A 27,113-nucleotide genomic window follows, 5' to 3' on the forward strand; every position below is an offset into this window, starting at 1 on the left:
CTGTTGTGATTACAAAATATGCAGAAGAAATTTTTACTTTTTTCTTGTTTATTCTTTTCTGGAAAAGTACAGAAAATTAAAAAGGATCCAGTATTTAAGACAGCCTTATAGGTGAAATGGCTATATAAATGTAGGAGAAATGTTTTGCTTTAATGTTTTATTGACCATCATAGACTTTTCTTTCTAAAAGCTTTCCCTAGATTTACCATGCTTTAAAAGATATGGTTATTGGGGTGCCTGGATGGCTCAGTTGGTTGAATGTCCAACTCTTGATATTGGCTCAGGTCATGATCCCTAGGGTCATGGGATCACGCCCTGTGTCAGGCTCCACACTGAGCGTGGAGCCTGCTTGAGATTCTCTCTCTCCCCCTCTCTCTTGCTCACGCATGCACATGCTCTCTTTCATGCATGCGCTCTCTAAAATTAAAAAAAAAAATTATAAATAAAAGATATTATTTATTTCATAGATTATTAATACCTTACCAATAATAGTATTAATACATTTAATGTAATTTTATGAACTCTTGGTGATTATATATTTTAAAAATCTATTCTTATGACTTATCATGTAATATATGAAGTGAAAGACTAAGTGGCATCTTTTTCAGTCAACATTGGGAGGTGATGTTTACTTTTCTCTTTATGGAGATTATTACTGTTGAGCCAATAAAATCACGAAGGTGCATATTTTGTGATAGTATTCAGTTGATACCAGAAAATAGTCTAAGCCATGGCTGATGTGAATACAGTAATGACTATTACAGCAGCATATGTTAATCAGTTTTAATATATTGTGTCTTGTTCAATTTGCTCTATTTTGCCAACCCCTTGAAATCTAAAGGTAACTTTCATCAGATCTTTGGTTTTCTAGATTGATCATTAGACTAAAGTTCTATGCTTGATTAAATAAAAGTCATGCAAGAGTCCCTGAAATTCTATTTGGAAAAAAACCAGTAATATCTACTTTACATCATTATCACATACTCAGTTGAAAGGCTAATTTCCCCAAATACTGTGAGACTTCAGCTATACATAAAAACAATAGGTTTTCTTCCAAGTGCCCATTAGATAATTTGCATCATCTTCTTCTCTGTCTTCAAGCCAAACAAACAAAAAGCCAGATCTGGTAAATTTTGGAGTTCTGTCCATTTTCTGCCAGCTTATATTCATTTTGTACCCTCCTTGTGAACGTACATGCACACAGTTTCCTAGCCAAAATATGTGTTCTTATGGCCAGCCTACTAACCTATAATCCATATTTAAATATTAGATGTAGAGGCACCTGGGTGGCTCAGTTGGTTGAGCGTCTGACTTCAGCTCAGGTCATGATCTCACGATTCATGGGTTCGAGCCCTGCGTGGGGCTCTGTGCTGACAGCTGAGAGCCTGGAGCCTACTTTGGGTTCCGTGTCTCCCTCTCTCTCTGCCCCTTTCCCGCTCACATGCTGATTGTTTCTATCTCTCAAAAATAAACAGACATTAAAAAATTTAAATTTGAATTTCAGGTAAATAGTAAATTATTAATTAGTACAGAAGTGTGTCCCATGCAGTATTGGCATCCTAAATTTTATATGACAACCTCGTCTCTAATAGCCTTTCCCAACTTGTCCTTTGGAAACCCTATTTTATTGTGGAAAAACTCCCAACAGTCCCTTCCTTTTTTCAAACATGTATTCTGCTTTCTCACCTTTACTGAAACTGCCTTTCTCTGAAGGCTCTATTCCCATAGCACCTTACCCAGTGATGTTTTCTCTCACAGACTCTGACTGAGGCAGGAGATAGATGGTATTGGTATAATTCTTGCCTCCCCACCACTGTTTTCAAACTATTCCCACCATCATTATTCTACAACTTGTCTTTTAAAGCATCTAGGGGTGCCTAGGTGGCTCAGTCGGTTGAGCGTCTGACTCTTGATTTCAGCTCAGGTCACAATCTCACGGTTTGTGAGTCTGAGCCTTGTGTTGAGCTCTGCAGTGGCAGCGCAGTGCTTGCTTGGGATTCTTTCTCCCTCTCCCTCTCTCTCTTCCCCTCACCTGCTTGAGCTATTTTTCTTCTCTCTCTCTCTCAGAATAAATAAATAAACATTAAAAATAAAGTCCAAAGCATCTGTTTATACCACCTCCATTTTAGTGTTGTTACTTTCTCTGACCTTTGGCCCCAAATCTTCATTTTACCACGCTCCATCCTGTCTTCTAAGCTCCAGACCCTAATTATATTGGATATTTCCAATTGAATGATCTTTATAGCAGTTCAAACCCTGACACATTTTCAGTTCTATTAAAGCAGTTTGACCTAAGATTATTCTTTTTAAAAAAAAAAATTTTAATATTTGTTTATTTTTGAGAGAGACAGAGCGTGAGCAGGGAAGGGACAGAGAGAGACAGAGACACAGAATCCAAAGCAGGCTCTAGGCTGTGAGATGTCAGCACAGAGCCCAACTTGGGGCTTGAACCCACAAGCTATGAGATTATGACCTGACTCGAAGTAGGACACTTAACAAACTGAGCCACCCAGGCACCCCAAGATTATTCTTATATAAGCAACAATGACAACAGAAAATAGCAATCACTTATAATATGTTTACATTTGTAATCTGGTCTTTCCTTTGATAGATGCCTATAAGAAAATTTTAGAAATCACAGTGACTCCAACTGGAATAGATACTGCTAAACTTTATCCCATTCTGATGTCATCTGGACTGCCCAGGGAAACTCTTGGACAGATATGGGCCTTGGCTAATCGAACTACACCTGGCAAACTTACTAAGGAAGAACTTTATACTGTTCTCGCCATGATAGCGATAACACAGGTAAGAGACTGTTTCTTAAGTTAGATCAAATAACTTTTCAATATAAATCCTTTTGACTACAACCATGTAGAACTCCTTGTATATTAAAGTTTAGATTATTTTTAGGATACAGTACTTCAAAAATATACAGTTTGCATCATGCACATACTAGTAAAATGTTCCTTTGTTTAAAGACTATTAAATATATTAACATTCTCTGACCTAACTGTATCCTTTATGAACTTGAAAGTTAGTAATAGATGAAATGACTCTTTATGTTTTTGAAGTCCTTGTTTAAAATTCCTTAAAGTGTTCTTGATCTGCTAGCAATTTTTGTCATAATACAGAATCACTTTAAATGATTTGATTATAATGAATTAACCAAACATGTCAGAGAGTGCATTGCCACAATTGTTATATGTCATCCATTTCTTTGCCTGATACTAGGTCTACGTTAACCTTGTAAGTTCTTTTCTTATATCAAATTCATGAGTTTTGGGAGTCAAAGTGGAAACATACCTGGATTACAGATTTTACACTTAGGTCTCTCTTTGCTGGATATAGACTGTATGTGGTTTGCAGTCCCCTAAGATGTTTCCATTTTCCTTCTGCTCTGTGTAGAGAGGTGTTCCTGCCATGAGTCCTGATGCTTTAAACCAATTTCCAGCTGCTCCTGTTCCAACTTTAAGTGGATTTCCTATGACTTTGCCTACTGCGGTGAGTCAGCCAACTGGGATGTCTTCAGGCCCCGCCGGCTCCATACCCCTCAACCTTGGACAGCCGGTCATGGGCATTAACCTTGTTGGACCAGTTGGGGGAGCTGCAGCCCAGGCTTCCAGTGGCTTCATGCCAACTTACCCTGCGAATCAGGTAAATGCAGAAGCTGTATGTATTCCAAAGAATCCCTGAAAGTGAATCTGGGCAGCTTTTTTCCAAGGATGCAGAGAAGATTGCTGTATTATGATGGACATTGGAGGTGAAAATTAGGCAGTATTAAAATAATACAAAATTTAATTTTTTATTATTTAAAAAAAAAGAAATTTCTTAAGCCTTAAGAGATTTGAATTTTGGCTAGAAGTTTATAGTTCCTTATAGTATATACGTTTTAAACATCAAGCTTAATAAGGTTAACTAAATTCCTAGACTGTGTCTTTTGGGGAAGCTACTAAACCTGAAATTTAAATGCTTCCATTTATTTTTCACTTCTCAGATTAGCAAAAAATTTAGAAAACATAATGTTTAGTGAAAATGTGGGGGAAAATAGTTTGTTGGTACAGCCTTTTTGGAAGGCAGGTTTGGTAATAGCTACCTAAATTCTAAATGTCTGTATCTTCTGACCTAGCAGTCACACTATTAAGGATCTATCCTACAGAAATAGTAACTTAAATTAGCAAAAATATGCAAAGATATTTGTTATAGCATTGTTTGTTAGAGTAAACAGTTATAAATAGCTTAATGTCCATCAGAAGAAGGAAGGTTAGGGGCTCCTGGGTGGCTCAGTCGGTTAAGCATCCAACTTCGGCTCAGGTCTTGATCTTGTGGTTTGTGAGTTCAAGACTCTCATCAGGCTCTATGCTAACAGCTCAGAGCCTAGAGCCTGCTTCAGATTTTGTGTCTCCCTCTCTCTCTGCCCCTCCCCTGCTTACACTGTCTTTCTCTCTCTCCCTTACCCTCTGTCTCTCTCTCAAAAATTAAATAATAAACATTTTAAAAATTGAAAAAAAAAAAAAAGAAGGAAAGTTATGGGGCACCTGGGTGGCTCAGTTGGTTAAGCGTCCAGCTCTTGATTTTGGCTCAGGTCATGATCTCATGGTTCATGGGTTTGAGTTGCGAGTGTAGAGTCTGGGATTCTCTCTCTGCCCCTCTACCACTCATGCTCTCTCTCTCACACTCTCAAAATAAATAAATAAACATTAACAAAAAGGAAGGTTAGATAAAATTTGCTTCATTAATACAGTGGTAAACATTTGATTATTAAAATGAATGAACTATTACATGTGCAACGTGGAAAAGTCCACTTTATAGATATTATTATATCTTTTTAAAGAGCGGAACAGTGTAGTATAAACTCATTTTTTAATAAAACAAATGAACTATCATGTGATTAGGAGTCAGTGTTCACTGTTGACTTTATACATACACATGATGGATTATAACAAGCTTGCATCACGCATGTAATTTACATCATGTATAAAATGTTTTTTTAAAGATGGCAGTAACCTATTAAATGTAATTTGTCTATTTAAAAATTGTATAGATTAGTTCTTTAAACAGTCTTTTACAATTTGTGCAAGAGAGTATCTAAAAATTCAAGACAGATTCTTGTCCTAGATACTTGAATTGGTATTATATCTAAAGTGCATTCTTTTTTTTTTTTTAATGTTTATTTATTTTTGAGAGAGAGAGCATGAGCAGGGAAGGGGCAAAAAGAGAAGGAGACACAGAATCTGAAGCAGGCTCCAGACTCCTAGCTATCAGCACAGAGCCCGACGCAGAGCTCGAACCCTTGAACTGAGAGATCATGACCTGAGCTGAAGTTGGATGCTTAACCGATTAAGCCACCCAGGCGCCCCTAAAGTGCATTCTTCTAAACTTAGGCAGTCACACCTACCTAATATAGGTACCTAAATGGGGAGATTTAAAAGGTAATTTTTGAGGTTGACAGTTATGAATTTGTTAGTTACTATTTTATCAATTCAGTCTTTCTATTTAAATGTCCTCTACAAACCTAGGTGGTAAAACCAGAAGAAGACGACTTCCAGGATTTTCAAGATGCTTCTAAGTCAGGATCCCTTGATGATTCATTCAGTGATTTCCAAGAGTTGCCTGCTTCTTCAAAAACAAGTAATTCCCAGCATGGAAGCAGGTAGAAAAGAGCTGAATATAGTTAACATTGTATTTAATAATTGAGAAAGAGGCATCAATAGTAAGAAGCCTAAGTAAGAAAAATTAAGACTTCTTACTCTCATGCTTTCCTTGATTATTCCCTCGTTATTCATACTTGTACCTTTGAAACTTTTCTCCCCTTAGTCCACCTAACAATTGAGCACCACCATTTCCTCCCAGTATACAGCTGCTTGCTAATATATATATATATATTTTTTTTTAATTTAATTTAATTTTTTTTTTTTTTTTTGCCTGTCCTAAACCTGATTATAGCAGAGTGCACCTTTGCAGTGATGACTTCATGTACTTGTAGCAAATGCAAGCCTTTGGCTATTGAAAAACTTTTTAGGCAGGGAACATAATTTGGTATTTTTGTAATATAATGTACTGCTAATTCTCCACAGAAATCCTAATTCAGAAATCTAAATATGTCGCCAATACCTTTCCATCATTTTTTAAAAGTTTTTAGATAGTACTTCTTCCACAGAGTAGAATATACCAGGCTTTGAGCAAGCAATATGAATTTCTTCAGTTATTTTTGGAACTTGTTTTTGTCAGGATACATGCATCATTTTTCTTATGTTCCTTGTTTGTGCAGTATCATTCATCTTTTCCATTTTAACGAAATGAGTATCTTTTGACGCTTCCTGCATGTACACTGTAACAAGAACCAAGGGATAGGTATTATAGGGAATGACACATAGAAACATTTGAGTGGTGGGACTATAAAGTACTGGGATTTCCAAGCCCACTACACCAGCACACACATGTTGACCTGATAGACACGTAATATTTTTCAGATCTTTTCCTTTGAATAAAATGTGTAAGTTCTGCTATCTATAACATATCTGAATGACCCAAGGCATCTCACATTACCTGCATAAAATTAGATTCATTATTTTGCTACTCAAAGCTAAATAAAAATTTGTTAAATTACCATTCCCTCCCTTGGTGAATCATGTCACCATGTCCAGTCACCAAATCAGAAGCATGCTATTTATTTTTGGCTCCTCACTCTCTCCTTTAACCACCATCGACTCTGTACTCTCTGCTTGCCGTGGAAAAAGGCTGTGTCTGATCTTGCTCCTGCCTAGTCTCTTGACTGTTGCCCTTTCCCTACAGCTCATGTCCCAACCATGCCAGAGCAACTCCAGACTAATGCTCTTTCAGGCTTCTGACCCTTTACCTTCTTCAATATGAAATTCTCTCTACAGTTAATTCTAGTTCTATTTCAAAAATCAGTTTAACATAGGAAGTTTTTACTAACCCCACCACTTCAGTCCCCACCTCAAAGATGAGGGCCACTTACTGCCCTGGTGCATTTTGGACGTCTGTGCCCTGATTATAATTACTGGTTTATCTGACTCTCTGTCTCACTTGGCTGTCATCCCTGAAGATAGTCTTTCACGGCTACATATGTAGTACTTAGCCATGATATATAATTAATAAAGGTTTGTTGGGTGAATGTGATGTAGCATGAAGGTTATAAACCAGATTGACCAAATTAGTGGTTTACTCCTCTGGAAAAAAACACTCAGTAGATGGAATTGAAATTTGGGCATAGAAAGTTGTAAGATGGTGGCCAGACCTGAGATATATGGAATATTAGCAATTTTGTGTGGCATTATCTCCACATAATAGTTTACTTTCATACACAGTCATACTTTGTAGACTTGTTTTTCAGTTCTGACTTGATTACTTCCATGCTTACATGAAAACATTTTGCTCATGTCTAAGAATCCACATTCACTGTTTATTTACTCATTCAAAAACATTTACTTACCATCTGCTATATGCCAGACATTGGGGTAGGCACTAGAAATACAGAAGCAGAAAGCACAGTTCCTGCTGTAAAGAAGCTTAGTTTTATCTCAGTATTTATATTATCTGATGAAATTCTCTTAGAATTGGTCCCTCAGTGTGTGTGTGTGTGTGTGTGTGTGTGTGTGTGTGTGTGTGTGTGTGTACATGTATAATGAATTCCCTAGTTTATGATCTGTAATGCATATTATGAGTTTATTTTAAGGGATATTTATTAAATCATGGTATAAATAGCTGAGCTTAAGTGAGACTGCTTTGGGCAGCATTTTAAAGCAAAAAATGGGCATTATTTTTCAGAGAAGATGAAAAGGCAAGTATGGTGTTAGAAGTAGGCTGGAGTAGAGAGTATTGTTAGTCTGTGAAAAAAATCTCATTAGTTAAGGGCAGCACCAATGTGGGATGTCTTAGGATTTGTGACGTAATCTGTCAAGCATTTTAGAAATAAGAAGTGGCATGATGAAAGTGATCTTGCTATTGTGTGGGATAAATTCAGCTGCCATAGTAATCCTGTTGTGAGATGATGAGGTGTACTCTGGGTTTAGAGTTAGGCACTGAAAAGTGTGCGTGTGAGAAATTGGTCAGGCTCAGGGTTGAACTGGATGTCAAAGGAGAAAGAGCACTTGAGCCAGCATGAAAGGGGATCTGGAAGTCAGCAATGTCTTTCATTTATCCATCCAGAAAATACTTACTGTGTGCTGGGCACTGGGGAGCTTAGAACAATAAACATCACAGATATGGGGCACTGATAATAAAACAGCTCGCAAAGAATTAAGGTGTAGTAGGGGTTTGAGTTGGTTAGTTCCATTTTACTTTTTAAATGGCTGTATTTAGTGTGGTGTCTGTCCAGTCGGATGGGAGCCCCCAAATGCCAGGCAATGATCTGGTGGAAGCTGGTGATGTGGGGAGGTGAAAGGATTCACCCAAAGATAGTTTACTGAATACACTGCAAGGGAGGGGCAGGCAAGACTGCAAAGGAGAGACCATCTGCCAGGAGGCAGTGGGTGGGGGCCGTTTTTAAAGGGGGAAGAGGAGTAGTTATGGCTGGTGAAGAATGGAATTTGCCCTTTTTGGTAACTGTGCCTGCCTGGTTGTAAGTAGCCCATTGGTCCCTTAGGGCCTATAGATAATTTGAGGTGGTCACCCCATGGGCATGTCTATTCAGCCAGGTGGTCGCTGTGGGTCCTTTTGCCTTGATCAAATTTCCATCGCTCACGCCTGTTTTCTAAAATGTCTCTACATTTAGCAGGGTAAGCAACTAAGTAAAAGCATCTACTACAGCCACACGGAGTGGTTGTAAAACAAATGGATTCACTAGAGAAAAAGCAAATCTTTTTTTTTTTTTTTTTGGCCAAATTCTCTTAAGGTTCTTAAATTTTAAAACAGTATGCCTCCTCACTGAGTACTTTTCATTAGTATTAAAGAGTAGAAGTAACAGTTCTCATGTTTGGAATAGATAACTACTTTATATAACTGGCATAAACACTGTCATGGTGATTACGGTTTTTTGGGTTTTTTAAAATAATTTCAGGGAACTAGAATGAATTACTCATTTGTAATATGCATAAAATTACAGTCTGAGTCTGCTTTTTTTTAAGTGGAATTTTATTTTGTTGACTTCCGTCAGTATTTCATTACCTTGGAGTTCCTCTATTTTTTTTCCACTTCTGAAAAGAATTTTAAACAATAATAATCAATTAAATGTCACATTTAGTAGAAGATTTTACCAATGGGCTTTATAAGACCACAACTAAAGTTGGCTATTCATGAAAAACAAATTGATTGTTCAACTTTGTGATGTTTTTTTCTCAAATATTAATTACTTTTATTTATATGTAACATGCTGTTCAATGAGTTGTAGTTTAATTACTTATGAAACTTAAAAATCCACCTATGATGTATAGGCAATGACCTGTTTGTCAAGATCAAATATGTAGCAGCTATTTGGTAGTGATGTGAAATTCTAATATTTGATACACTGAGTCCTAAAGCACTGTGGACCTCCATTAGCATGCCTGTGCAAGAGCTGGGTTTTTTACCTTGCTTGTAGGCTCCTGATAAGACGATTTAAATGACTGTGGAAAGATTTTTGCTTCAGGGCAAAGAACTCAATAGAAATCCATTTCTATAACTTGTGTGTGTGGTATTGAATGACACAAACTAGTGGGGGAAGGTAGTCATTCATATGTAAAGTTGTTCTTCCAGGGACCTGCCTGGGTGTGATAAGAAGGAAAAAAAAGGCAATGCTTTTATAGTATGTGTTTAAGCCATCCAAGAATTACCCACACAGATACTACTCATTACACTGTTTTTCCATCCAGCGAGAAATATGTCCACAGGCAAAAGTATCTTTATCTAATTTTGAAGTGATTGTTGTTTTGCTACAAAGATAGCTTCTGGAACCGCTGATGTGATCCTTGTAAAAATGTAAATTGTATTAACTCCACCGCTGCTTATCAGATGTGTGAACTTCTGCCAGTAAGCAATGCAATAAGATCAAATAAGAACAATTTACATCCTGGCTTGAACAACATTTCATAAATAGATTTTTATCTTAACTATTCCACCTCTGCATTCTGAACCCATTTTAAAGAATGATTTGTACTAAGGTTAACATAATTTACTCTAAAATATTGGGTTTACATATTTGGAACAGTTTACTTTTCCAGTGTTACGGACCTTAAGTTAACATTCTAGGAGGTCATCATTCTATGAGAATCTATTTCCAGTGCCATTCCAATTGTTTTTGTGGTTTATAAAGATGATTAGATGGTCAGCATCGGTCTGACCCATCTTGAAATAATCAAGATTTGATTGAAATCTTGAAATAATCAGTAATCAATAATCCCTCTCACATGGAAGGTATTTCAATATATTTTCCCAAGAGAAAGAGTTTAAACCTCTGTGGTGAATATATATAGTTTCTGAGTTTTAAAGCAGGGAACCATGAATTTTAATCAGGTACCTACTTGCCATTTTAATTCTAAGCTCCTACTTGATGATAAGGGAAGGATTCAATGTTCTAGTCATTAAGAAATATTTCATTTTCCCTTTTAGTGCCCCTTCTTTGTTGATGCCCCTTCCTGGCACTAAAGCATCAGCTTCGATGGATAAGTATGCTGTGTTTAAAGGAATTGCAGCTGACAAATCCTCTGAAAGTAACATTCCATTTGGAGGTAAAAACACGTTGTCAGTTCACAAACTTATGAATGTAACCTATGAATGTAAACCTTTTTAATGGTGGCCTTTTATGAGAAATGTATAAAATGCTTACACCACTTGTCAAGTATGTGCGGTTAACCCAGTCCGCCTTACTTACTTCCTTGAGTTTTAATCTCAAGTTTCGTATTCTTAATAGACTCTGTCTTTTCATCATAGAGCCTGGTGATAAATACAGTGCTTTCAGAGAACTTGAACAGACAGCAGAGGGTAAAACTTCAGGTAAGTTTTTGATTCCTTAATTGGATAAATTTCAATTTTTAAAAAATGTTATTCATTTATTTTTAAGTAAACTCTACACCCAACATGGGTCTCAACCTCACGAGCCGGAGATCAAGAGTCATGTGCTCCTCTGACTTAGCCAGCCAGGCGCCCCTCAGTTTTTAATAAAAGATATTTTTGATAATTCTTTCAGGGACATTCATGAACATGTCTTTATTATATTGTGTGGGTGAGGTTTTTTGGCTTTGTGCCTCTGGAAATTACAAGGAAACAAAATATGGTTCAGTTATTGGAAATTATTTTCTAAAATTTAGGGCAAACTCCAAATTGAGGCAATTTCTTCTGAAGCTAGTTATGTTCCCTTTCACTGGAAACCTTCAAGCCCGGATAGACTTCTGTATCAAATGGAAGGCTGTGACTGTCCTCAGTTATTTTAATGTTTAACAAGAACTGGAACTGTTGGCAGTGCAGCGATCTGTGGACTGTGCAGAAGTTTTGCAGCAACCAGTCTTTTCAAGATTTTCAAACGTGGCTATAATTTAATAAGATGAAGTAAGCGGGATTTGTAGAAGGGCTTAAAGAGAGTAGAAGGGAATACAGAATGATAGTTTAAGAACCGTATGTGTGAAGACCGAAAGTTATGTTTGTGGTTAAATCCTAACCGGATGTGTAGGGTTTAAATAATCCATAGGTCAAATCATGTCCTTCAGAGTTTAACTGCGCATGCTACGAAATTTGCATACTCTCATGAGGATTTCTTCCTGGGGACTGTCTTTGTGTACTGAATGCTCAAATTTAGAATATCCTTCATTCGTTTGTTGTCACCCTTCTGTCCAAGGGAGGGGGATGAGAGGAGATTGTAGGAAAGGTAATGTAGGAGTAAAAGTTCAAGGAAAAAGTGTACTACTTAAATATCTCTAAAAAGGAAAAATCCACCTGTCCTAAAAATATTCATTCCTTGGGAATCCTGGGTGGCTCAGTCGGTTAAATGTCCCACTCTTGATTTCAGCTCAGGTCATGGTCTCACGGTTCATGGGATCAAGCCCCGTGTGGGCTCTCTGCAGGTAGCCTGCTTGGGATTCTGCCCCCCTTACCCCCCAACGCCAACCCCACATTTTCCCTGCTCATGCACATGCTCTCGTGTGTGCGCGCTCGCTCTCTCTCTCTCTCTCTCTCTCAAAAATAAATAAATAAAACACTGAAAAAAATAAAAATATTCAATCCCTTATAGTTGTCAGATTCTAGAAGTATTTCCTTCTGTTGCATTCAAGCCTTTAGGACGTAATAACTTTGTTCCTCAGTGCCTATATTAGGCACTAGGAGTACAGAGATAAAACCCTACAGGAACTTTTGGCTTGTTAATTGGTCTTTGACTCCTAGCAGTTCTTTCATCACCTCTTGGACCAAACTGAGTTTGGAGTAAAGAGCATGGTTTACTATCAGAGTTTTTTGTGTAGTGTGGTATTAATGATCATATCATAGGGGTGTTATTCCTGGGAAAAAAGGAAATATCACTAAGCTCTGTCACTTAGTAACCTACGAAACGCACAGTTCTGAACACAATACTATATGAATTTTTTGTAAATTCTAAGACACCAACACACTTGATGCATTCAGGCCGATGTATTTTTAATGAGAATAAAATAAAATATATTCTCCTAAAATGAACAAAAAGTTGTCACCTCTACTGGAAGTCCTTAAAGTTAAGTCAGGAATGAAAGCACACCAACAAAAATGTCAGCAACAATCTGGGGTTCTGTTACTAAAGTACTATAAAAGCAGCACTAAGGTACTGCTTACATTTTGATAACAAATGTGATCTCTTTTGAAATGTTTTTAGGACGTAAAAAGTGACAAGTAGAGAGGGGAACTTATGAGGATTCAGAAGGATTCAGAGGATTAATGTACCCTCTGATATGCAAGCTTCCAATGACTGCAACTAATTTATTTGCTCCCAAATTCATTTTGCTTTTGAACTTGTAAACCCACTCATTTTATCTCTTTTTGACCCTTTCACCCAGCTTACATTTCTAATGGAAACGTTTACAATTCCTCAGTAAGTTTAGTTTGCTGTGGTGATTTCTTTTTAAAAATAACAAAACAAAACTTGTCAATTTCACAGATATTTCAAAGTAGCACATCAAAAATTTAGACTGACAAAATCGGCTGCTTATGACGTTTTCATTTAGGGAAATGATACAAATATTATCAGTGATATACTTACCTAAAACAGGGTAATTTTTTTTTTAAGTTTTACATCTGCTTCTCCTGTCAATTTGTGAAATTGACTTTAGTCTTATTAGTGGTATGTCTTAAAAACATAAAATACAGAAATTATGAATGCTGTTCCTCTCTTTCTAAAATTTCCCTAATAATATTAAATAGATTTCTCTGTGTTGATAAATTATGCTGGTGAATTAAGCCTCAGATTAAGAGGAAAAATCAGCTTCCATTGTTTCCTATGCTTTTTTCTTATATTAAAGTATTATCGTGTTATAAGCACTAAATATTTAAAGCCTGTTTTATTATAATGACAGTTTTAAGAATCAGATTTTGGTTTGAAGTACACTTTTATGGCTCATATGTCTCTATATCTCATTTTTAGGGACAAATAGAATTTGAAAAATGGATGAAGAATTAACAGCCTATGTTTTAGAATAGCATTAATATTTTTAAATAATAAGTGATGTTTGTGTAGCTATATTTATATTTGGTTTAGCTCTGATTTTCACTACCTGGTAAAATCTAGTAGATTTTATGGAAGACCTTCAGACACCATTAGAAAAATTGAGATCATCTGCTTCCTAACCTCATACTTAAGAGTGATAACATCACTCTCATAATAAAGAAAAGAAACTCTGTTTAGAATCATGGATTCAGATTTTTATCAACATCTTAACTGAGTCTATTTAATTGTTTATTAGAAACACATTAGTACCTATTTTCTCTAAAAAATAATAACAAAACATTTCGGTAACTCCTTTTTCAGAGTAGCACAGTATAAAGTTTAAATACTGTCCCTTGAAATTTTTAATAGTGGAGTTGGTATTTATTCAAATCCTTTTGAATTTTTTTTTTTTCAACGTTTATTTATTTTTGGGACAGAGAGAGACAGAGCATGAACGGGGGAGGGGCAGAGAGAGAGGGAGACACAGAATCGGAAACAGGCTCCAGGCTCTGAGCCATCAGCCCAGAGCCTGACGCGGGGCTCGAACTCCCGGACCGCGAGATCGTGACCTGGCTGAAGTCGGACGCTTAACCGACTGCACCACCCAGGCGCCCCTCCTTTTGAATTTTAATAAATAAGAGTAATTACTAGTTGGTACAGTGACATGGCTGATTTCGAGATAAGCCCAAGTGCTCACAGATTTTTTTTCTGTGAGATTCGGCTTATTTGTTATATAGAGAAGCCACTTTAAAATGTGTCCTTAGCTGGAATGAATGCTTTGCAAATAAGTAGATACCTTTTCATAATTTTTCATCAAAGTTAGCTTCAAATTAATGCCTCCACGTACTTGAGCAAGACCACTTAATATCTAACAGTATGCTTGAAGTACCTAGTTGAGCAAGGTGTTTCACATCCTAAATATTAGATGCAGGATTTTTCATAATACTTCACTAGAGCACCCATGATACTTTTTTCCTGATTGATCACCATGTAAAACATTTTATCTTTAAAGGATCATCTTAATGTCTCTCTCTTCAGGAACCTCCAGCACCCATTTCTTCTCTTGTTTGCTTGGCCAGCTGGCTGTAGTGAGAAAAAAGTCCTGAGAGCAGTGCTTTTGGCCACTTGAAGGGTATGGCACTAGGACATGTATCACGTTAAAATGAGCAAACGAAACTGACGTGGTTAGGTGCTCTCGGTTTGATTTTTATTTATTTTGGTATCACTAGCCTTTGGCATGGAAACAGATGTGTAGCGTCCAAAGAGCTGTTTTGGTAGGGTGTAAGCTGTGGTTGAATAATGTCAAGCTAGTGAGGGGCAAGTCTTTAAAAGTATGCTTGTAATTTAATATGCTGTGCATCATGTGGTGTTCAGCTCAGCATTCTTATTTATTTTGCCGTGTTTTTCTCTTTCAGGAGAAAACTTTGCAGAATTCAGATCTGCGAGCACTGATGACGGTTTCACCGATTTTAAAACTGCCGATAGTCTATCACCACTAGAGCCACCAATAAAAGACCAAACTTTTCCAGCATCCTTCCCCTCAGGAGCTGTACAACAGAAACAACAAACACAAGTGAAGAATCCTCTGAACTTAGCAGACCTTGATATGTTTTCCTCAGTTAACTGCAGCAGCGAGAAACCATTATCTTTTTCAGCTGCTTTTAGTGCATCCAAATCTGTTTCCACACGGCCACAGCCAACAGGATCTGCTGCAGCTACGACAGCACTGGCATCAACTAAGATGTCTAGTTTGGCTGATGATTTCGGAGAATTCAACCTTTTTGGGGAATATTCTAGTCCAGCATCTGTTGGGGAACAGGATGACTTTGCAGATTTTATGGCTTTCAGTAATAGCTCTGTTTCATCTGAGCAAAAGGCAGATGATAAATATGACGCCCTTAAAGAGGAGGCTAGTCCTGTTCCTCTAAGTGGCAGCTCGAGCAGCACAATGAAGAGTGGACAAAACTCTGCTGCCACGTCCACCAAATACGATGTCTTCAAACAACTTTCTCTGGAAGGATCTGGACTGGGTATTGAAGAACTGAAAGATAATACCCCTTCAGGAAAAAGTGATGATGATTTTGCTGACTTCCACTCTAGTAAATTTTCTTCCATGAACTCAGACAAATCTCTGGGTGAGAAATCAGTGGCTTTCAGACACACCAAAGAAGACTCTGCTTCAGTGAAGTCCTTGGATCTCCCTTCCATTGGTGGCAGCAGTGTTGGCAAGGAGGACTCTGAAGATGCACTCTCTGTTCAGTTTGACATGAAACTGGCTGATGTGGGAGGAGATCTTAAGCATGTCATGTCTGATAGCTCTTTGGATTTACCAACAGTTAGTGGCCAGCATCCTCCTGCTGCAGGTGAGGAATTGGTGAGACTACTCTGGTAATGGTGATGTAGATTTCAAAGATGGTTCGGTGGGTGTTGACTTATAGTAGAGTAAGGCTCTGGCTCTTGACCTTAATGGATTTCTAATAACCTCTTCATTGCCAGTCCCATTGAAGCAGTGTTTAAATTCGATTCTGTGGGTACTTGGATATATGGATCCCATGAGTACTCTGGAACTTAGACTGGATAGCTAAAATGTTTTTATTTTCAAACTCTAACCCCAACTTGGTGTTAGAGGCACATAAAAATCCACTGCTAAATGAACCCTACATCACCAGGAATTTTATAAAGACTTTTGCAGTGTGGGTACTGTTCCTCCATTTCTGTGAGTGAGGTCAGTGTTTTCCTCTCCTTTTCTCTTCTCTTGGGTCTGTTTGGCAGCGGCCAATATAGTATTCTGTTTGGCTGACAGAACTGATTCTTGTTAGGCCAAGTCTTAGTAAAAATTAGTTTAGCCAATCGTACTGTGGTTTGCCACATCCGCACAAGAGAGGATGGAAAGAGCTTGTGTGTGTGGATGTCCTGTGTGCCAGGGTCTGGCGAGGAGGAGGGCATGAGTCGTTAGTGGAGTTCAGGTACGGTTTTCAGCGTTAACTCTATTACTGAAAGTATTAAATTGTAACACATCTGTAGATGGTAGAATAGGGTAACTACTCACTTTCTCATAAAATGTTTGAAAACATCCTATAAGGGAGCCCTCTTTAAATTCTGTATGGATTTACATGTAGCAGTTTATTCTCTAGTCCAACTTCCTGACATAAAATCTAGATTCCCAAGTGTCCTCGTTTTTATTTTGTTTTGTTATTTGCTATGTTATATAGAAAGATAAACCCATTTTGTGGCCTTTAATAATGAGAACTATCTCAGTATTACTGTATTATTCTAGAAAACGTATTATGCATATGAAGGGTTTGTTGTTTTTCTAACTAGAGAGGGACATGTAAGACACTTCCAAGTTTACAGATTCCAGCAGAAATGTTAAAGAGTATTACGGCTTTTGCATAGATCACATTGGTAAGTCAGAAAACAAAATCGCCTCCATCCTTTGGCTATTGAAATGTTGGAGGTATCCTTAAACGGGGTGCCGAATCGAGAGCAGGTGTTCAGAGACCGTGTGTGTCTCCCGTGGCGGCTTGCTGAGGCTTTGTCTAAGGGCGGTGGGCTGTCTGCGGGGCTCCTTGTGCCCCTGACTGTTGACTTCCTTTTTTTGTACTTTTCCTCAGACGTTTTCCTATTTTTTTGCTGCTCTTTGTTTGATAGGGTGATTTTGTTTCTCTTTTTTGTACGAGCTGCTTGAGCCACCGTGGTTGGTTGCAGAGTGCTCTGGTTTTTTTTGAACAATATTTGATTTTTATTTAAAAATCTCATAACATGTATACTAGCCTTCTGGACTATCAAGTTACTAATTAGAAGCTATTTTTCTGAAAGTGAATCTATATTCTTTCATAGTGCCAAGCTAGATGTCTTTATGAGATGAGTCTAATCAGGTTTGTGATGTCTTTCTTTTTCCTTCTTTTAAAATTTTTCCATTTTATTTGGGGAGGGGAGGTTTTTTGACTGAGCTTGTTCTGATTGACCTGTTAAAATAATCTTCTGTGCACATGTTCTTTTATGTATGTTTGGAACATTCCCAGCTTGGAACCTGTAATGTTCAAGCTAAGTCTCTTCAGTTTGAGGATATCCTTAAAAGCAGATTGTTTCCTCTTTTTGATCTGTAAACCTCCTGTCAGAAAGAGCAGTATCCCTTTAGAGCGGTTGACACAAGGGGTTGATGTCTGACCAATGGGCTATATTGTTGTTGGACAAAACTGCTGCATAAATGTACTGTAGAAGGTAAATGGCAGGGACTTCTTCAACGCAGTTTGGTTTTTCTTTATCCTCACATTGACTGCAGTATCTCATGCTCTCTTGGTCTGAGGGTTAAAGATAACTTCTCATTGGAGAAATAAAAAGTGGGCTGATGAAAAGAGAATAAAACCTAGCAGATTGCTATCTCTGGACCTTAGTGTTGTTGAGAAACCCTAACTTAACTCTGAAAGGGATACTGTCTCTTTTAACTCTTAAAATTATTCTTTGTATGCAAGGTAGATAATACTAATAATAACATTGCCTGATTTCTCTGCGTATTATTACATTTAACCCTTTGGGCCCTTGCTGCAATATAATTTCATCTAGGCTGCTTTATCCCCACCACTAAATTTAATCTGGCCCCAAAGCATCTTGATGTGCAGTCATTACAATCTTCTGGTTTTGTTGGCAGCAAGAGCTTACCCTCATTTGTGACACTCTCAAAGGGTTAGCGAGACTTCTGTAGCTCCCTACCTACCTGTAAAGTAGCTCTTCTTTGACATTGAAAATCGTTGTATTTTAATCAGCGCCTTATTATCAGTATTTTTTTCTTTTTGGCTGCTTTTCTGATGTCTTTTTTTCAATTTAGACATTTTCTGTGTGAATGTGCCTTTTCGAACTTGCTTTGGTATATTCCTCTGCAAATACTGATCTGCATGCTTATTCTGATGACTTCTTTTCCAGCTCTTCTGTACCACTCTCTTTTGTGATCTGTAAGTCCTATGTTAATAAATAATTCTTTGGCATATTTTGAAAGTGTGGGGATGTGTGTAATTTGTACTTTTTCAGGATTAGACCAAAGAAATACCTGGTCCATATCAAGTGTAAAACAATAGCACTTCCTGTGATTAAAGGGTTTTCCCTTTTGTCTCTTCAAATACCTTTCTCCTAAGAAAGTATTGGTTTAGCCCTTTCCCCTAATAATCCCATTGATATAAATTTTTAACATGGCACTGGATTAAAACATAACTTTAAATGTTTAAAAAATAAATGTAAACCTTACACACTGTGTAATAGGGAAAAGTTACTCCTTTCTTCTAGTGAGAAAATGGGAGTCGATTTTATTGCTTAGTGAACCTCACAGAGCCCACCACCACGAGGAGTTACACTGTGAAGAGGGGCAGGTGAGGGACAGATCTAATAGTTGAGTGTTGGGGACAGGGGATACATCTGTTAATAACTAGATGTCTGTAAATTTAAAATAAATCATGAAATGGTGTTGAGATGGGCTTCTGAGCACAGTACATGCAAACTGAATTTCAATTGATTATCTTTGTGATGGAGAGTGTTCAGTGTTAACATCAGGAAGTCTTCAGGTCTGAATTCAGCGTGGGTCTGAAATAGGTGCTCACCCTCTACTTGTAGAGCCTGTTATCTTTCCAACTTCAAAATGTATTATAAAGCTCACAGTCCATAAAGCAAGTTCTTAAAACGATTTTAGGGTATCTTCAAAGCAAGCTTTAAATCACTTTCATTTTTTGAGAAAATAATTCTAGAAAGATGCACAAAAGTTAGCAATAAGAGAATGCTAAGTTTGGAAAATATTTTTTCTATCTTAGAGAATATTAATAGCAAAAAACCTTAGGAATACTATTGTTTTTTAGATCATAAACCCAAGATCAATAAAAACCTTGGAAAAAAGGATTGTTTCCATGGTTTCCATTTTTTTCTTATATTTCAAAATTTTAGTTCTTTTTTTAAGAATTTGAGGCAGAAAGAAATTAAACCATTGAAAATGAGGATTTTGAAGAGGATTCCAGAGAGATCACTTACAGTATCTGCAATAGGCCATTTGAGAAAGAAAAAAGTTGCATGTTGGGGGTTAGATTAATTCAAAGAGGGGTACCCGGGTGGCTCAGTCAGTTAAACGTCCGACTTTAGCTCGGGTCACGATCTCACAGTTCGTGAGTTTGAGCCCTGCATCGGGCTCTGTGCTGACAGCTCCGAGCCTGGAACCTGCTTCAGATTCTTTGTCTCCCTCTCTCTCTGCCCCTCCCCTTCTCATGCTCTGTCTCTCTCACTCTCTCTGTCTCTCAAAAATAAATGCATTTAAACAAATTTTTTTAATGTTTAGATTAATGCAAAGAAAAGCTGAATCTGCCATTCAAACTACTGCGTTTTCCAGAAATTAATGCTTTAGAAAGTTGGATAATACTTGGTTTCAGAAACCTTGTGTAAATTATATTACATTTTAATTATGATGTATGCTGCTAACTAATTTGGAAGAAAGAGATCTTGGTGTAGCCTCCATCTAGTGATAATACCAACTGCCCTTTATTTAGAATTTTCTAGCGCTGTGTATGAGACTAATCTTGTGGTGGCTTTGGCTAAGAAATTGCTTTGTCAATGGAATTATCTAATGCTAAATTGGTCCATCTGGGACTGCTTTATTTTGTCCTTTCTGCATTTATCTGAGCAGGCTGAACTGTGTGTAAAACATAATCACGTTCATAAACTGAGCAGTTAATTTTTCTAGAGTAACATTACTTTTCGGGAGGAAGTCTTAATAATATGGTAATATATTGGGGCGCCTGGGTGGCGCAGTCGGTTAAGCGTCCGACTTCAGCCAGGTCACGATCTCGCGGTCCGTGAGTTCAAGCCCCGCGTCGGGCTCTGGGCTGATGGCTCAGAGCCTGGAGCCTGTTTCCGATTCTGTGTCTCCCTCTCTCTCTGCCCCTCCCCTGTTCATGCTCTGTCTCTCTCTGTCCCAAAAATAAATAAACGTTGGAAAAAAAAAATTTAATAAAAAAAAAATAATAATAATAATATGGTAATATAAACTTGCAACAAAGACTTGAAGAACTCTATGCTACAGGTTCAAGCAAACAAACAAATACTGTTGTGTTTACTCCTATGCCAAGTAAAGTAATCCAGTTACTGCTGATGTCACACATCAGTGCCTGAGCAAATGTACAAGTGTATTCATATTCTACATTCACTCTGTTGTTCACATTAAAATCTCTATGGATTTTTAAAAGTAGCAAATGAACAGGAAGGGGATGCTGGCAGTATTGAAGAAGCTGGGCTAAATCCAAAAATAATTCAAAGAATCAAATTATTTTTATTTATTATTTATTTTTAGTCTTTTTAAAAAATTTTTTTAATGTTTATTTTTGAGAGAGAGACAGAGTACGAGTGGGGGAGGAGCAGAGAGAGAGGGAGACACAGAATCTGAAGTAGGCTCCAGGTTCTGAGCTGTCAGCACAGAGCCCAAAATGGGGCTCAAACCCATGAACCGTGAGATCATGACCTGAGTGGAAGTTGGACGCTTAACCGACTGAGCCACCCAGGCACCCCAATTTAAAAAAGAAAAAAAAAAAGTTTGGGAAAGAGAGAGTACAAGTGGGGGAGGGGCAGAAAAAGAGAGAATCCCACGCAGGCTCTGCACTGACAGTGCAGGGCCCAAACTCATGAACCGGGAGATCATGACCTGAGCCCAGACCAAGAGTTAGACACTTAATCGACTGAGCCACCCAGGTGCCCCAGAATCAAATTATGTTTAAAGAGCTGCTTCTAGCTTTGTTTTTCCATCAGTTGAACTCTTTTGATAAGTTGTTTCAGAAAATGTTGGCCCAGTGGCTTTGAGAGCATGATAAGATTATGTGCGTAAGAGGGTCTTCTGGGTGCTGCTCTCTCCCTTGCATGGCCAAAAGGCCCTAAATGTAATTGCCATCTTCTATGCTCGTTTGGTGAGATTGTTAATGGTGACCATGAGCAGTCCTGCTGTACATACAGTTGATCCTTGAACAACATGGGGGTTAGGGACATTGACCCCCAGTGCAGTCCAGAATCCACATACAACTTTTGACTAATAGCCTACCATTGACCAGAAGCCTTACCGTATAAAGTTGGTTAACACATGTATTGTATTATATATTATATTCCAATAAAGTAAGCTAGCAAAAAGAGTTATTAAGAAAATCACAAGGACAAGAAAATACATTTACAGTACTAAACTGTATTTATTTTTAGAGATCCATGTATAAGTGGACCTATGCAGTTCAAACCCATGTTGTTCAAGGGTCAGCTGTATGTCCTGACACCATTCCTTAGCCTTCCAGCCCCCTCTGACTTAAAATACCCACAGAGTAACTGCTTTTCTTTATTGAACTTAAAGCACTGACAGGAACCTGAAGGTGCTTACAGATAGCATGGGTATCATTTAAACCCTGGATGTATGTGAGTTGGTACAAATAAAGAATGGGAGGTGTCTGTGCAAATTAGAAAACACTAGAAGGCAATCATACAGCAGCCTTTTGAAACCTGTCATACTTAACACTGTGATCACTTTCCTCTTTTCTTCAATAATTCTCAGAGTATTTGAGACTTACAGGACACAACCCAGGTTTTATAGTTAATAGAGAATGTAAAGGCAGGATAGGGCCAGGGGTAGAAAGAAGTTGAAATGTACACATATTTCATGGTTTGCGTTGGTAAGTGAAGTTTGGATTAAATCAACATTGGAAATTAAAAGATATTTCTTCCTCAGTCCAATGTACATTTTTATTGCTATATAAAACACTGGAGAATAGTGGATTTTGCACATGTATCCTTTCTTCTTTTTCTAAACCCCCATCTCAAAAGCCAGTAACGTAATCATCTGGGCATATGCTTACGGCTTTAGGAAAGGTCCATGGGAATTGGTCTGGCCTTTGTGTCTTGTGGCAGCTCACATTCTTTGTTCCAAGAAATACCTTGTTTTTGTGTTCAACATCTGTTCAGAAGGGATTTGAATAGAGGTTATGGAAAAGACTGATAGGGTTACTTGCCAGCATAAGCAAGAAATCCATGTCTTGATTTAAGATCCATGATGGAAAGGAGCTAGCATAGTTTATTCCTTTGGCCTCTGTAATAGGACATTCCTGGTTGCAAACAAATATCTGTATTACAGCACACAATTTGGCCTATTATCCGTGTGCAATAGCAGTTCGACCTAGCACAGCCTAAGTAAGAGTTCTCCTGTAGACTTGGAGATACAGTAGTGATTCTCTGTTCGTTTTATTGCAGCCCTTCTGCTTTCTTTTTCCTTTTTCTTTTGCAATTTTCAAACTTCAGCTATCGAATGGAAGACCCAGCAATAGAAACTTCAGTGATTACCAAGTGTGGGTTATTCCATATCATTTTTGTAGACAGGGCTTCCATCACTTATGTTGTAGTTCTCCCAGAATCTTTAATATTTTGAAGACTGTCATACAGTAATACATGTAATTTGCTTAGAAAATGTAAAACAGTTATCATGGGCAATGAGAAATTTTCTTGGCTTACCCTACCCTCAGTGAATTGATTTACCACAGTTTTCTTAGAAAATGGTTTACTAATATTCATCATGCCAGGAAATACTACTCAGTTTAATATCATTTATAGATACTAAGATTTAGGAATACCATGTTCTCATATTCCTTATGTAATTCAGTTTTAGTATTTCCTTATGCGTTCAAATGAATTGCACTTCAGTACATTTTTTTTTACATAATAATGGCCAATAAATAAGCAAAAGTAAACTTTTAAAATCAGCCTTGATTTTGGTATCCAGCTTGATCAGCTGGATTTTGGTATATCTTATATATTTACACTTCATTTTTTTTTATATATAATTTTTTTTTATATAATTCATTTTTAAAAAATATTTTGTTTGGTCATTTCTGTGAGTTGCTCCAAAAGGCAAAATGTTATGTCTCTCATTTTTAATAAAAATAAGATTTGTTGAAGATCTGTAGTATTATAAAAATATTTAAAAGCTCTTCAGCTAAGGTAATCCCTTATTGCTCATAATGCCTTTTACCTCATTATATTGCAATCATTTCTGGTTGTTTTTTTAACCCTTTTTTTCTTATTGCATAAGTGCACAAAAGGGTCTTTTTATTACCATAGCAACTGGATTGTGGTTTTCGAACTAGAGCCTAACTTTCTAATAAATTTACCTTCAGTCTTTGGGAAAATTGCTACCCTTTTAGGAGGTGAGATTCTTAAAGCAGTTCATAATACAGCTTCCCCAAAAAGCTTTCTGGTAGGGTCCAATAATAAAAATATCTGTATTCTGAGACATTTTTCTGAACGCACACGTTGAAGACCACTCTCGTGTGTCACTGCGTCCGCCCCTTGATTGAAGTTTCCCTCACTGGAGTCAGGGCACCTTCTGATCCCTTTATTTATTTATTTATTTATTTATTTCAATGTTTATTTATTTTTGGGACAGAGAGAGACAGAGCATGAACGGGGGAGGGGCAGAGAGAGAGGGAGACACAGAATCGGAAACAGGCTCCAGGCTCTGAGCCATCAGCCCAGAGCCTGACGCGGGGCTCAAACTCACGGACCGCGAGATCGTGACCTGGCTGAAGTCGGACGCTTAACCGACTGCGCCACCCAGGCGCCCCTGATCCCTTTAAATAGTAGTAGCTGGGGGTGGGAGGCACGAAACGCTACAGCCGGAGATTAAGAAAGCATTTTGCCTGAAGCCTTGTTTTATTCATTCTAAACTGTACAGTTTTCACCTGAATCTTTGTCTCCCTCTTGTTCAATAAGCCAAATTTGAAAGGGTACCATTTGCACCACAGAGGTTTAAAATATACTGTTCTATGAAAGCTGGTACCCGCTTTTGGCTGGTTCGCCTTTTGTGTAATCTACGGTTTTCCACTGTTATTATTCATTTAGTACCCTTTTCCTACTTGAGTTTAAAGCGAGAGAGGTTTGGTTTATACTGTCAGGAGAGCCATGGACATGGCAGGAGCCCCTTAACCCTCAGAGGAAAAAAAGAGAAAATGACCGAGTGTGGTTCACCTGTTGACTTAGTTCGGAAAACCTGGATCACCGAACTCGTGAGCATTTGCCTTGTGAAGTACACTTGTGGCTGTCAGAGAGAGGGAGTCTGCCTTTGGCCCTCCGGCCTCGTAGACAGCGACCAGGATGAAACTCAGCCCGCCAACCAGGCTGCATAGACCACGCTGCTGAAACCGGGGCGCTCCGCACAAGTGGCTTTCGGCCTCAGCTGGGTGTGCTTTTTGAAAATGGGCAAGAAACTTTCCCTTGTCAGACCATTAAAGTGATGAGTTGGCCCTTCATTTGCACTCTGAGATAACTCCATCGTAGACCCTAAAGCCACACCTAAATGTCAAATGGAGGCCCAGGGCAACTATGCTGTACAGATGTTGCTATTATGTACTGCTCACCGGGCATCAAGCGGGGCGGCCCTTTCCACACATTACTGGGGAGTCGACACAACACAGGCCCTTCCGTGAGCAAGACAAGGTTAAGAAACGTTAAATAACTTGCCTAGTGTCACACAAGTAGTAGGTGGCAGCACTAGAGTCGAACCCTGATGTGTCTAAATCAAAAACCTACATTTTTTCTGGTGTTTTATGCTACCTCTCAGATGATCTAAACGTGTATTAAGAATGCTTTGTGAAATGAGTCTTCTGCCCCAGCGTTTCCTTCTTTTTCTTCTTTCTTTTCTTCTTTTTTCTTTTTTCTTTTTTTTTTTTTAATGAGGGGCTAATACATAGTTGAAGGAGAAACAGGAGCCCACCAGGACCCAGACCTTTGATTCTATTTTTTAGAGGCTAAAGTAGATTAGGTTGATTTTTCTTTCCTCATACTCCATCACAGCAGTATGACATCATATTGACCAAAATAACAACTAGGTAAGTAACTGCTTAATTAAAATCTATTGTTCGATCTTGCGAGACAGAGACTCCTGAGAACTGGCTAAAAGTTAGGTGACATTACTTACACTTTACTTTTTTTTTTTTTTTTCAACGTTTATTTATTTTTGGGACAGAGAGAGACAGAGCATGAACGGGGGAGGGGCAGAGAGAGAGGGAGACACAGAATCGGAAACAGGCTCCAGGCTCTGAGCCATCAGCCCAGAGCCCGACGCGGGGCTAGAACTCACAGACCGCAAGATCGTGACCTGGCTGAAGTCGGACGCTTAACCGACTGCGCCACCCAGGCGCCCCACTTACACTTTACTTTTGAGAAATTGTCAGTTTTTCACTAGTTTGTCATGTACATTCTGTCCATCCGTGTGTTAAAGGAACATTTCCCAACCAAGCTGGGGCAAAAGGCACCAGTTGTAGGCAGGGGGTATTGTAAGTACATCTTAAAACTTGTAAGTGAACAGTTTATCAAATAACCTTAATCATGTCATATGTTGGTAGATGATACTCCTGTCTTTTATAGTAATCTTTATATGCAAAGAATATAACTCTGTAACTAAATATAAATGCCAACTCAAAGCTAATGTGGGTTTTTAAATATCAGATTTTATAGCCCAATTCCTTTAATTTTAGTACAAGCTCTAAATGTAGTTAACTCCAACATAGCATAAAACTAATCAAATATGCTAGACATTTTGCTTCTGCAGAGTTTAGGGCATTTTGCCTAAATCATGAGCTTGCCTCTAATTGTGGGGTCTTATTTCCCTTTCAGATATAGAGGACTTAAAATATGCTGCTTTTGGAACCTACAGTAGCAATTTTGCAGTGAGCACACTTACGAGCTATGACTGGTCAGACAGGGATGATGCGTCTCAGGGCAGAAAACTCTCTCCATTTGTCCTCTCAGCAGGAAGCGGGTCCTCCTCATCTGCCTCGGTTCTTCAAAAGAAAGAGACTTCATTCGGCAGTTCCGAAAACATCACCATGACCTCTCTCTCCAGAGTAACAACCTTCGCAAATGAAGATGCTCTTCCAGAGGCCACCTTCCCAGCTTTTGCCAGTTTTAAAGATGTGATTCCTCAGACCAGTGAGCAAAAGGAATATGAAAGTGGGGACTATAAAGATTTCACGAGACAGGACTTGCCTACAGCCGAGCGGAGCCCGGACGCCACCTGTCCAAGCCCGGCCTCCAGCAGCACTTCTCACGACACTCCCAAAGAATGTGCAGATGACTTTGGAGAGTTTCAAAGTGAAAAGCCCAAAATCAGCAAATTTGACTTTTTGGTGGCCAATTCACAGAGCAAAATGAAATCCAGCGAAGAAATGATCAAAAGTGAGCTGGCGACCTTTGACCTTTCTGTTCAAGGTGAGTTGCTTTCAGTGTCGACTGTACTGTGGTGGTTTCTTCCACTGAGATATTAGATGTTCTTTCTAACAGAAAGTTGGTCTCTGGTTTAGTGGGAAATGGATTTGCAGCCTCTGAAATCAGGGTCTATTATAGATGGCTATACAAAAGGGTTTGCAGCTAAACTGAAGTCAAGGCAGTATCCCTCAGATAATTGCTTTTTGGGCTAAAAACAAGCACAGCATACAGTCTGTTCATTAGCTTGTTGGCTAGAGGG

At 38.2% G+C, this 27,113-nt stretch overlaps 1 protein-coding gene across 31 annotated transcripts in view; it reads left to right on the top strand.

The window, feature by feature from the left end:
• SYNRG (synergin gamma) overlaps nucleotides 1-27,113 on the top strand; it is an 87,875-nt gene that overhangs the window by 36,800 nt on the left and 23,962 nt on the right. For 14 of the 31 annotated variants that reach the window (XM_045490566.1, XM_045490567.1, XM_045490563.1 and 11 more), the window contains 7 exons: nucleotides 2,612-2,808; nucleotides 3,409-3,657; nucleotides 5,520-5,653; nucleotides 10,549-10,667; nucleotides 10,870-10,932; nucleotides 15,016-15,963; nucleotides 26,264-26,857. In XM_045490566.1, coding sequence (XP_045346522.1) covers nucleotides 2,612-2,808; nucleotides 3,409-3,657; nucleotides 5,520-5,653; nucleotides 10,549-10,667; nucleotides 10,870-10,932; nucleotides 15,016-15,963; nucleotides 26,264-26,857 — 2,304 coding nt within the window. The remainder of the gene's footprint in view (nucleotides 1-2,611; nucleotides 2,809-3,408; nucleotides 3,658-5,519; nucleotides 5,654-10,548; nucleotides 10,668-10,869; nucleotides 10,933-15,015; nucleotides 15,964-26,263; nucleotides 26,858-27,113) is intronic. The other 17 variants (XM_045490575.1, XM_045490570.1, XM_045490568.1 and 14 more) reach the window with 2 other exon arrangements.

Source organism: Leopardus geoffroyi, chromosome E1, assembly GCF_018350155.1.
Source record: "Leopardus geoffroyi isolate Oge1 chromosome E1, O.geoffroyi_Oge1_pat1.0, whole genome shotgun sequence".
In the NCBI taxonomy this organism is placed as follows: Eukaryota; Metazoa; Chordata; class Mammalia; order Carnivora; family Felidae; genus Leopardus; species Leopardus geoffroyi.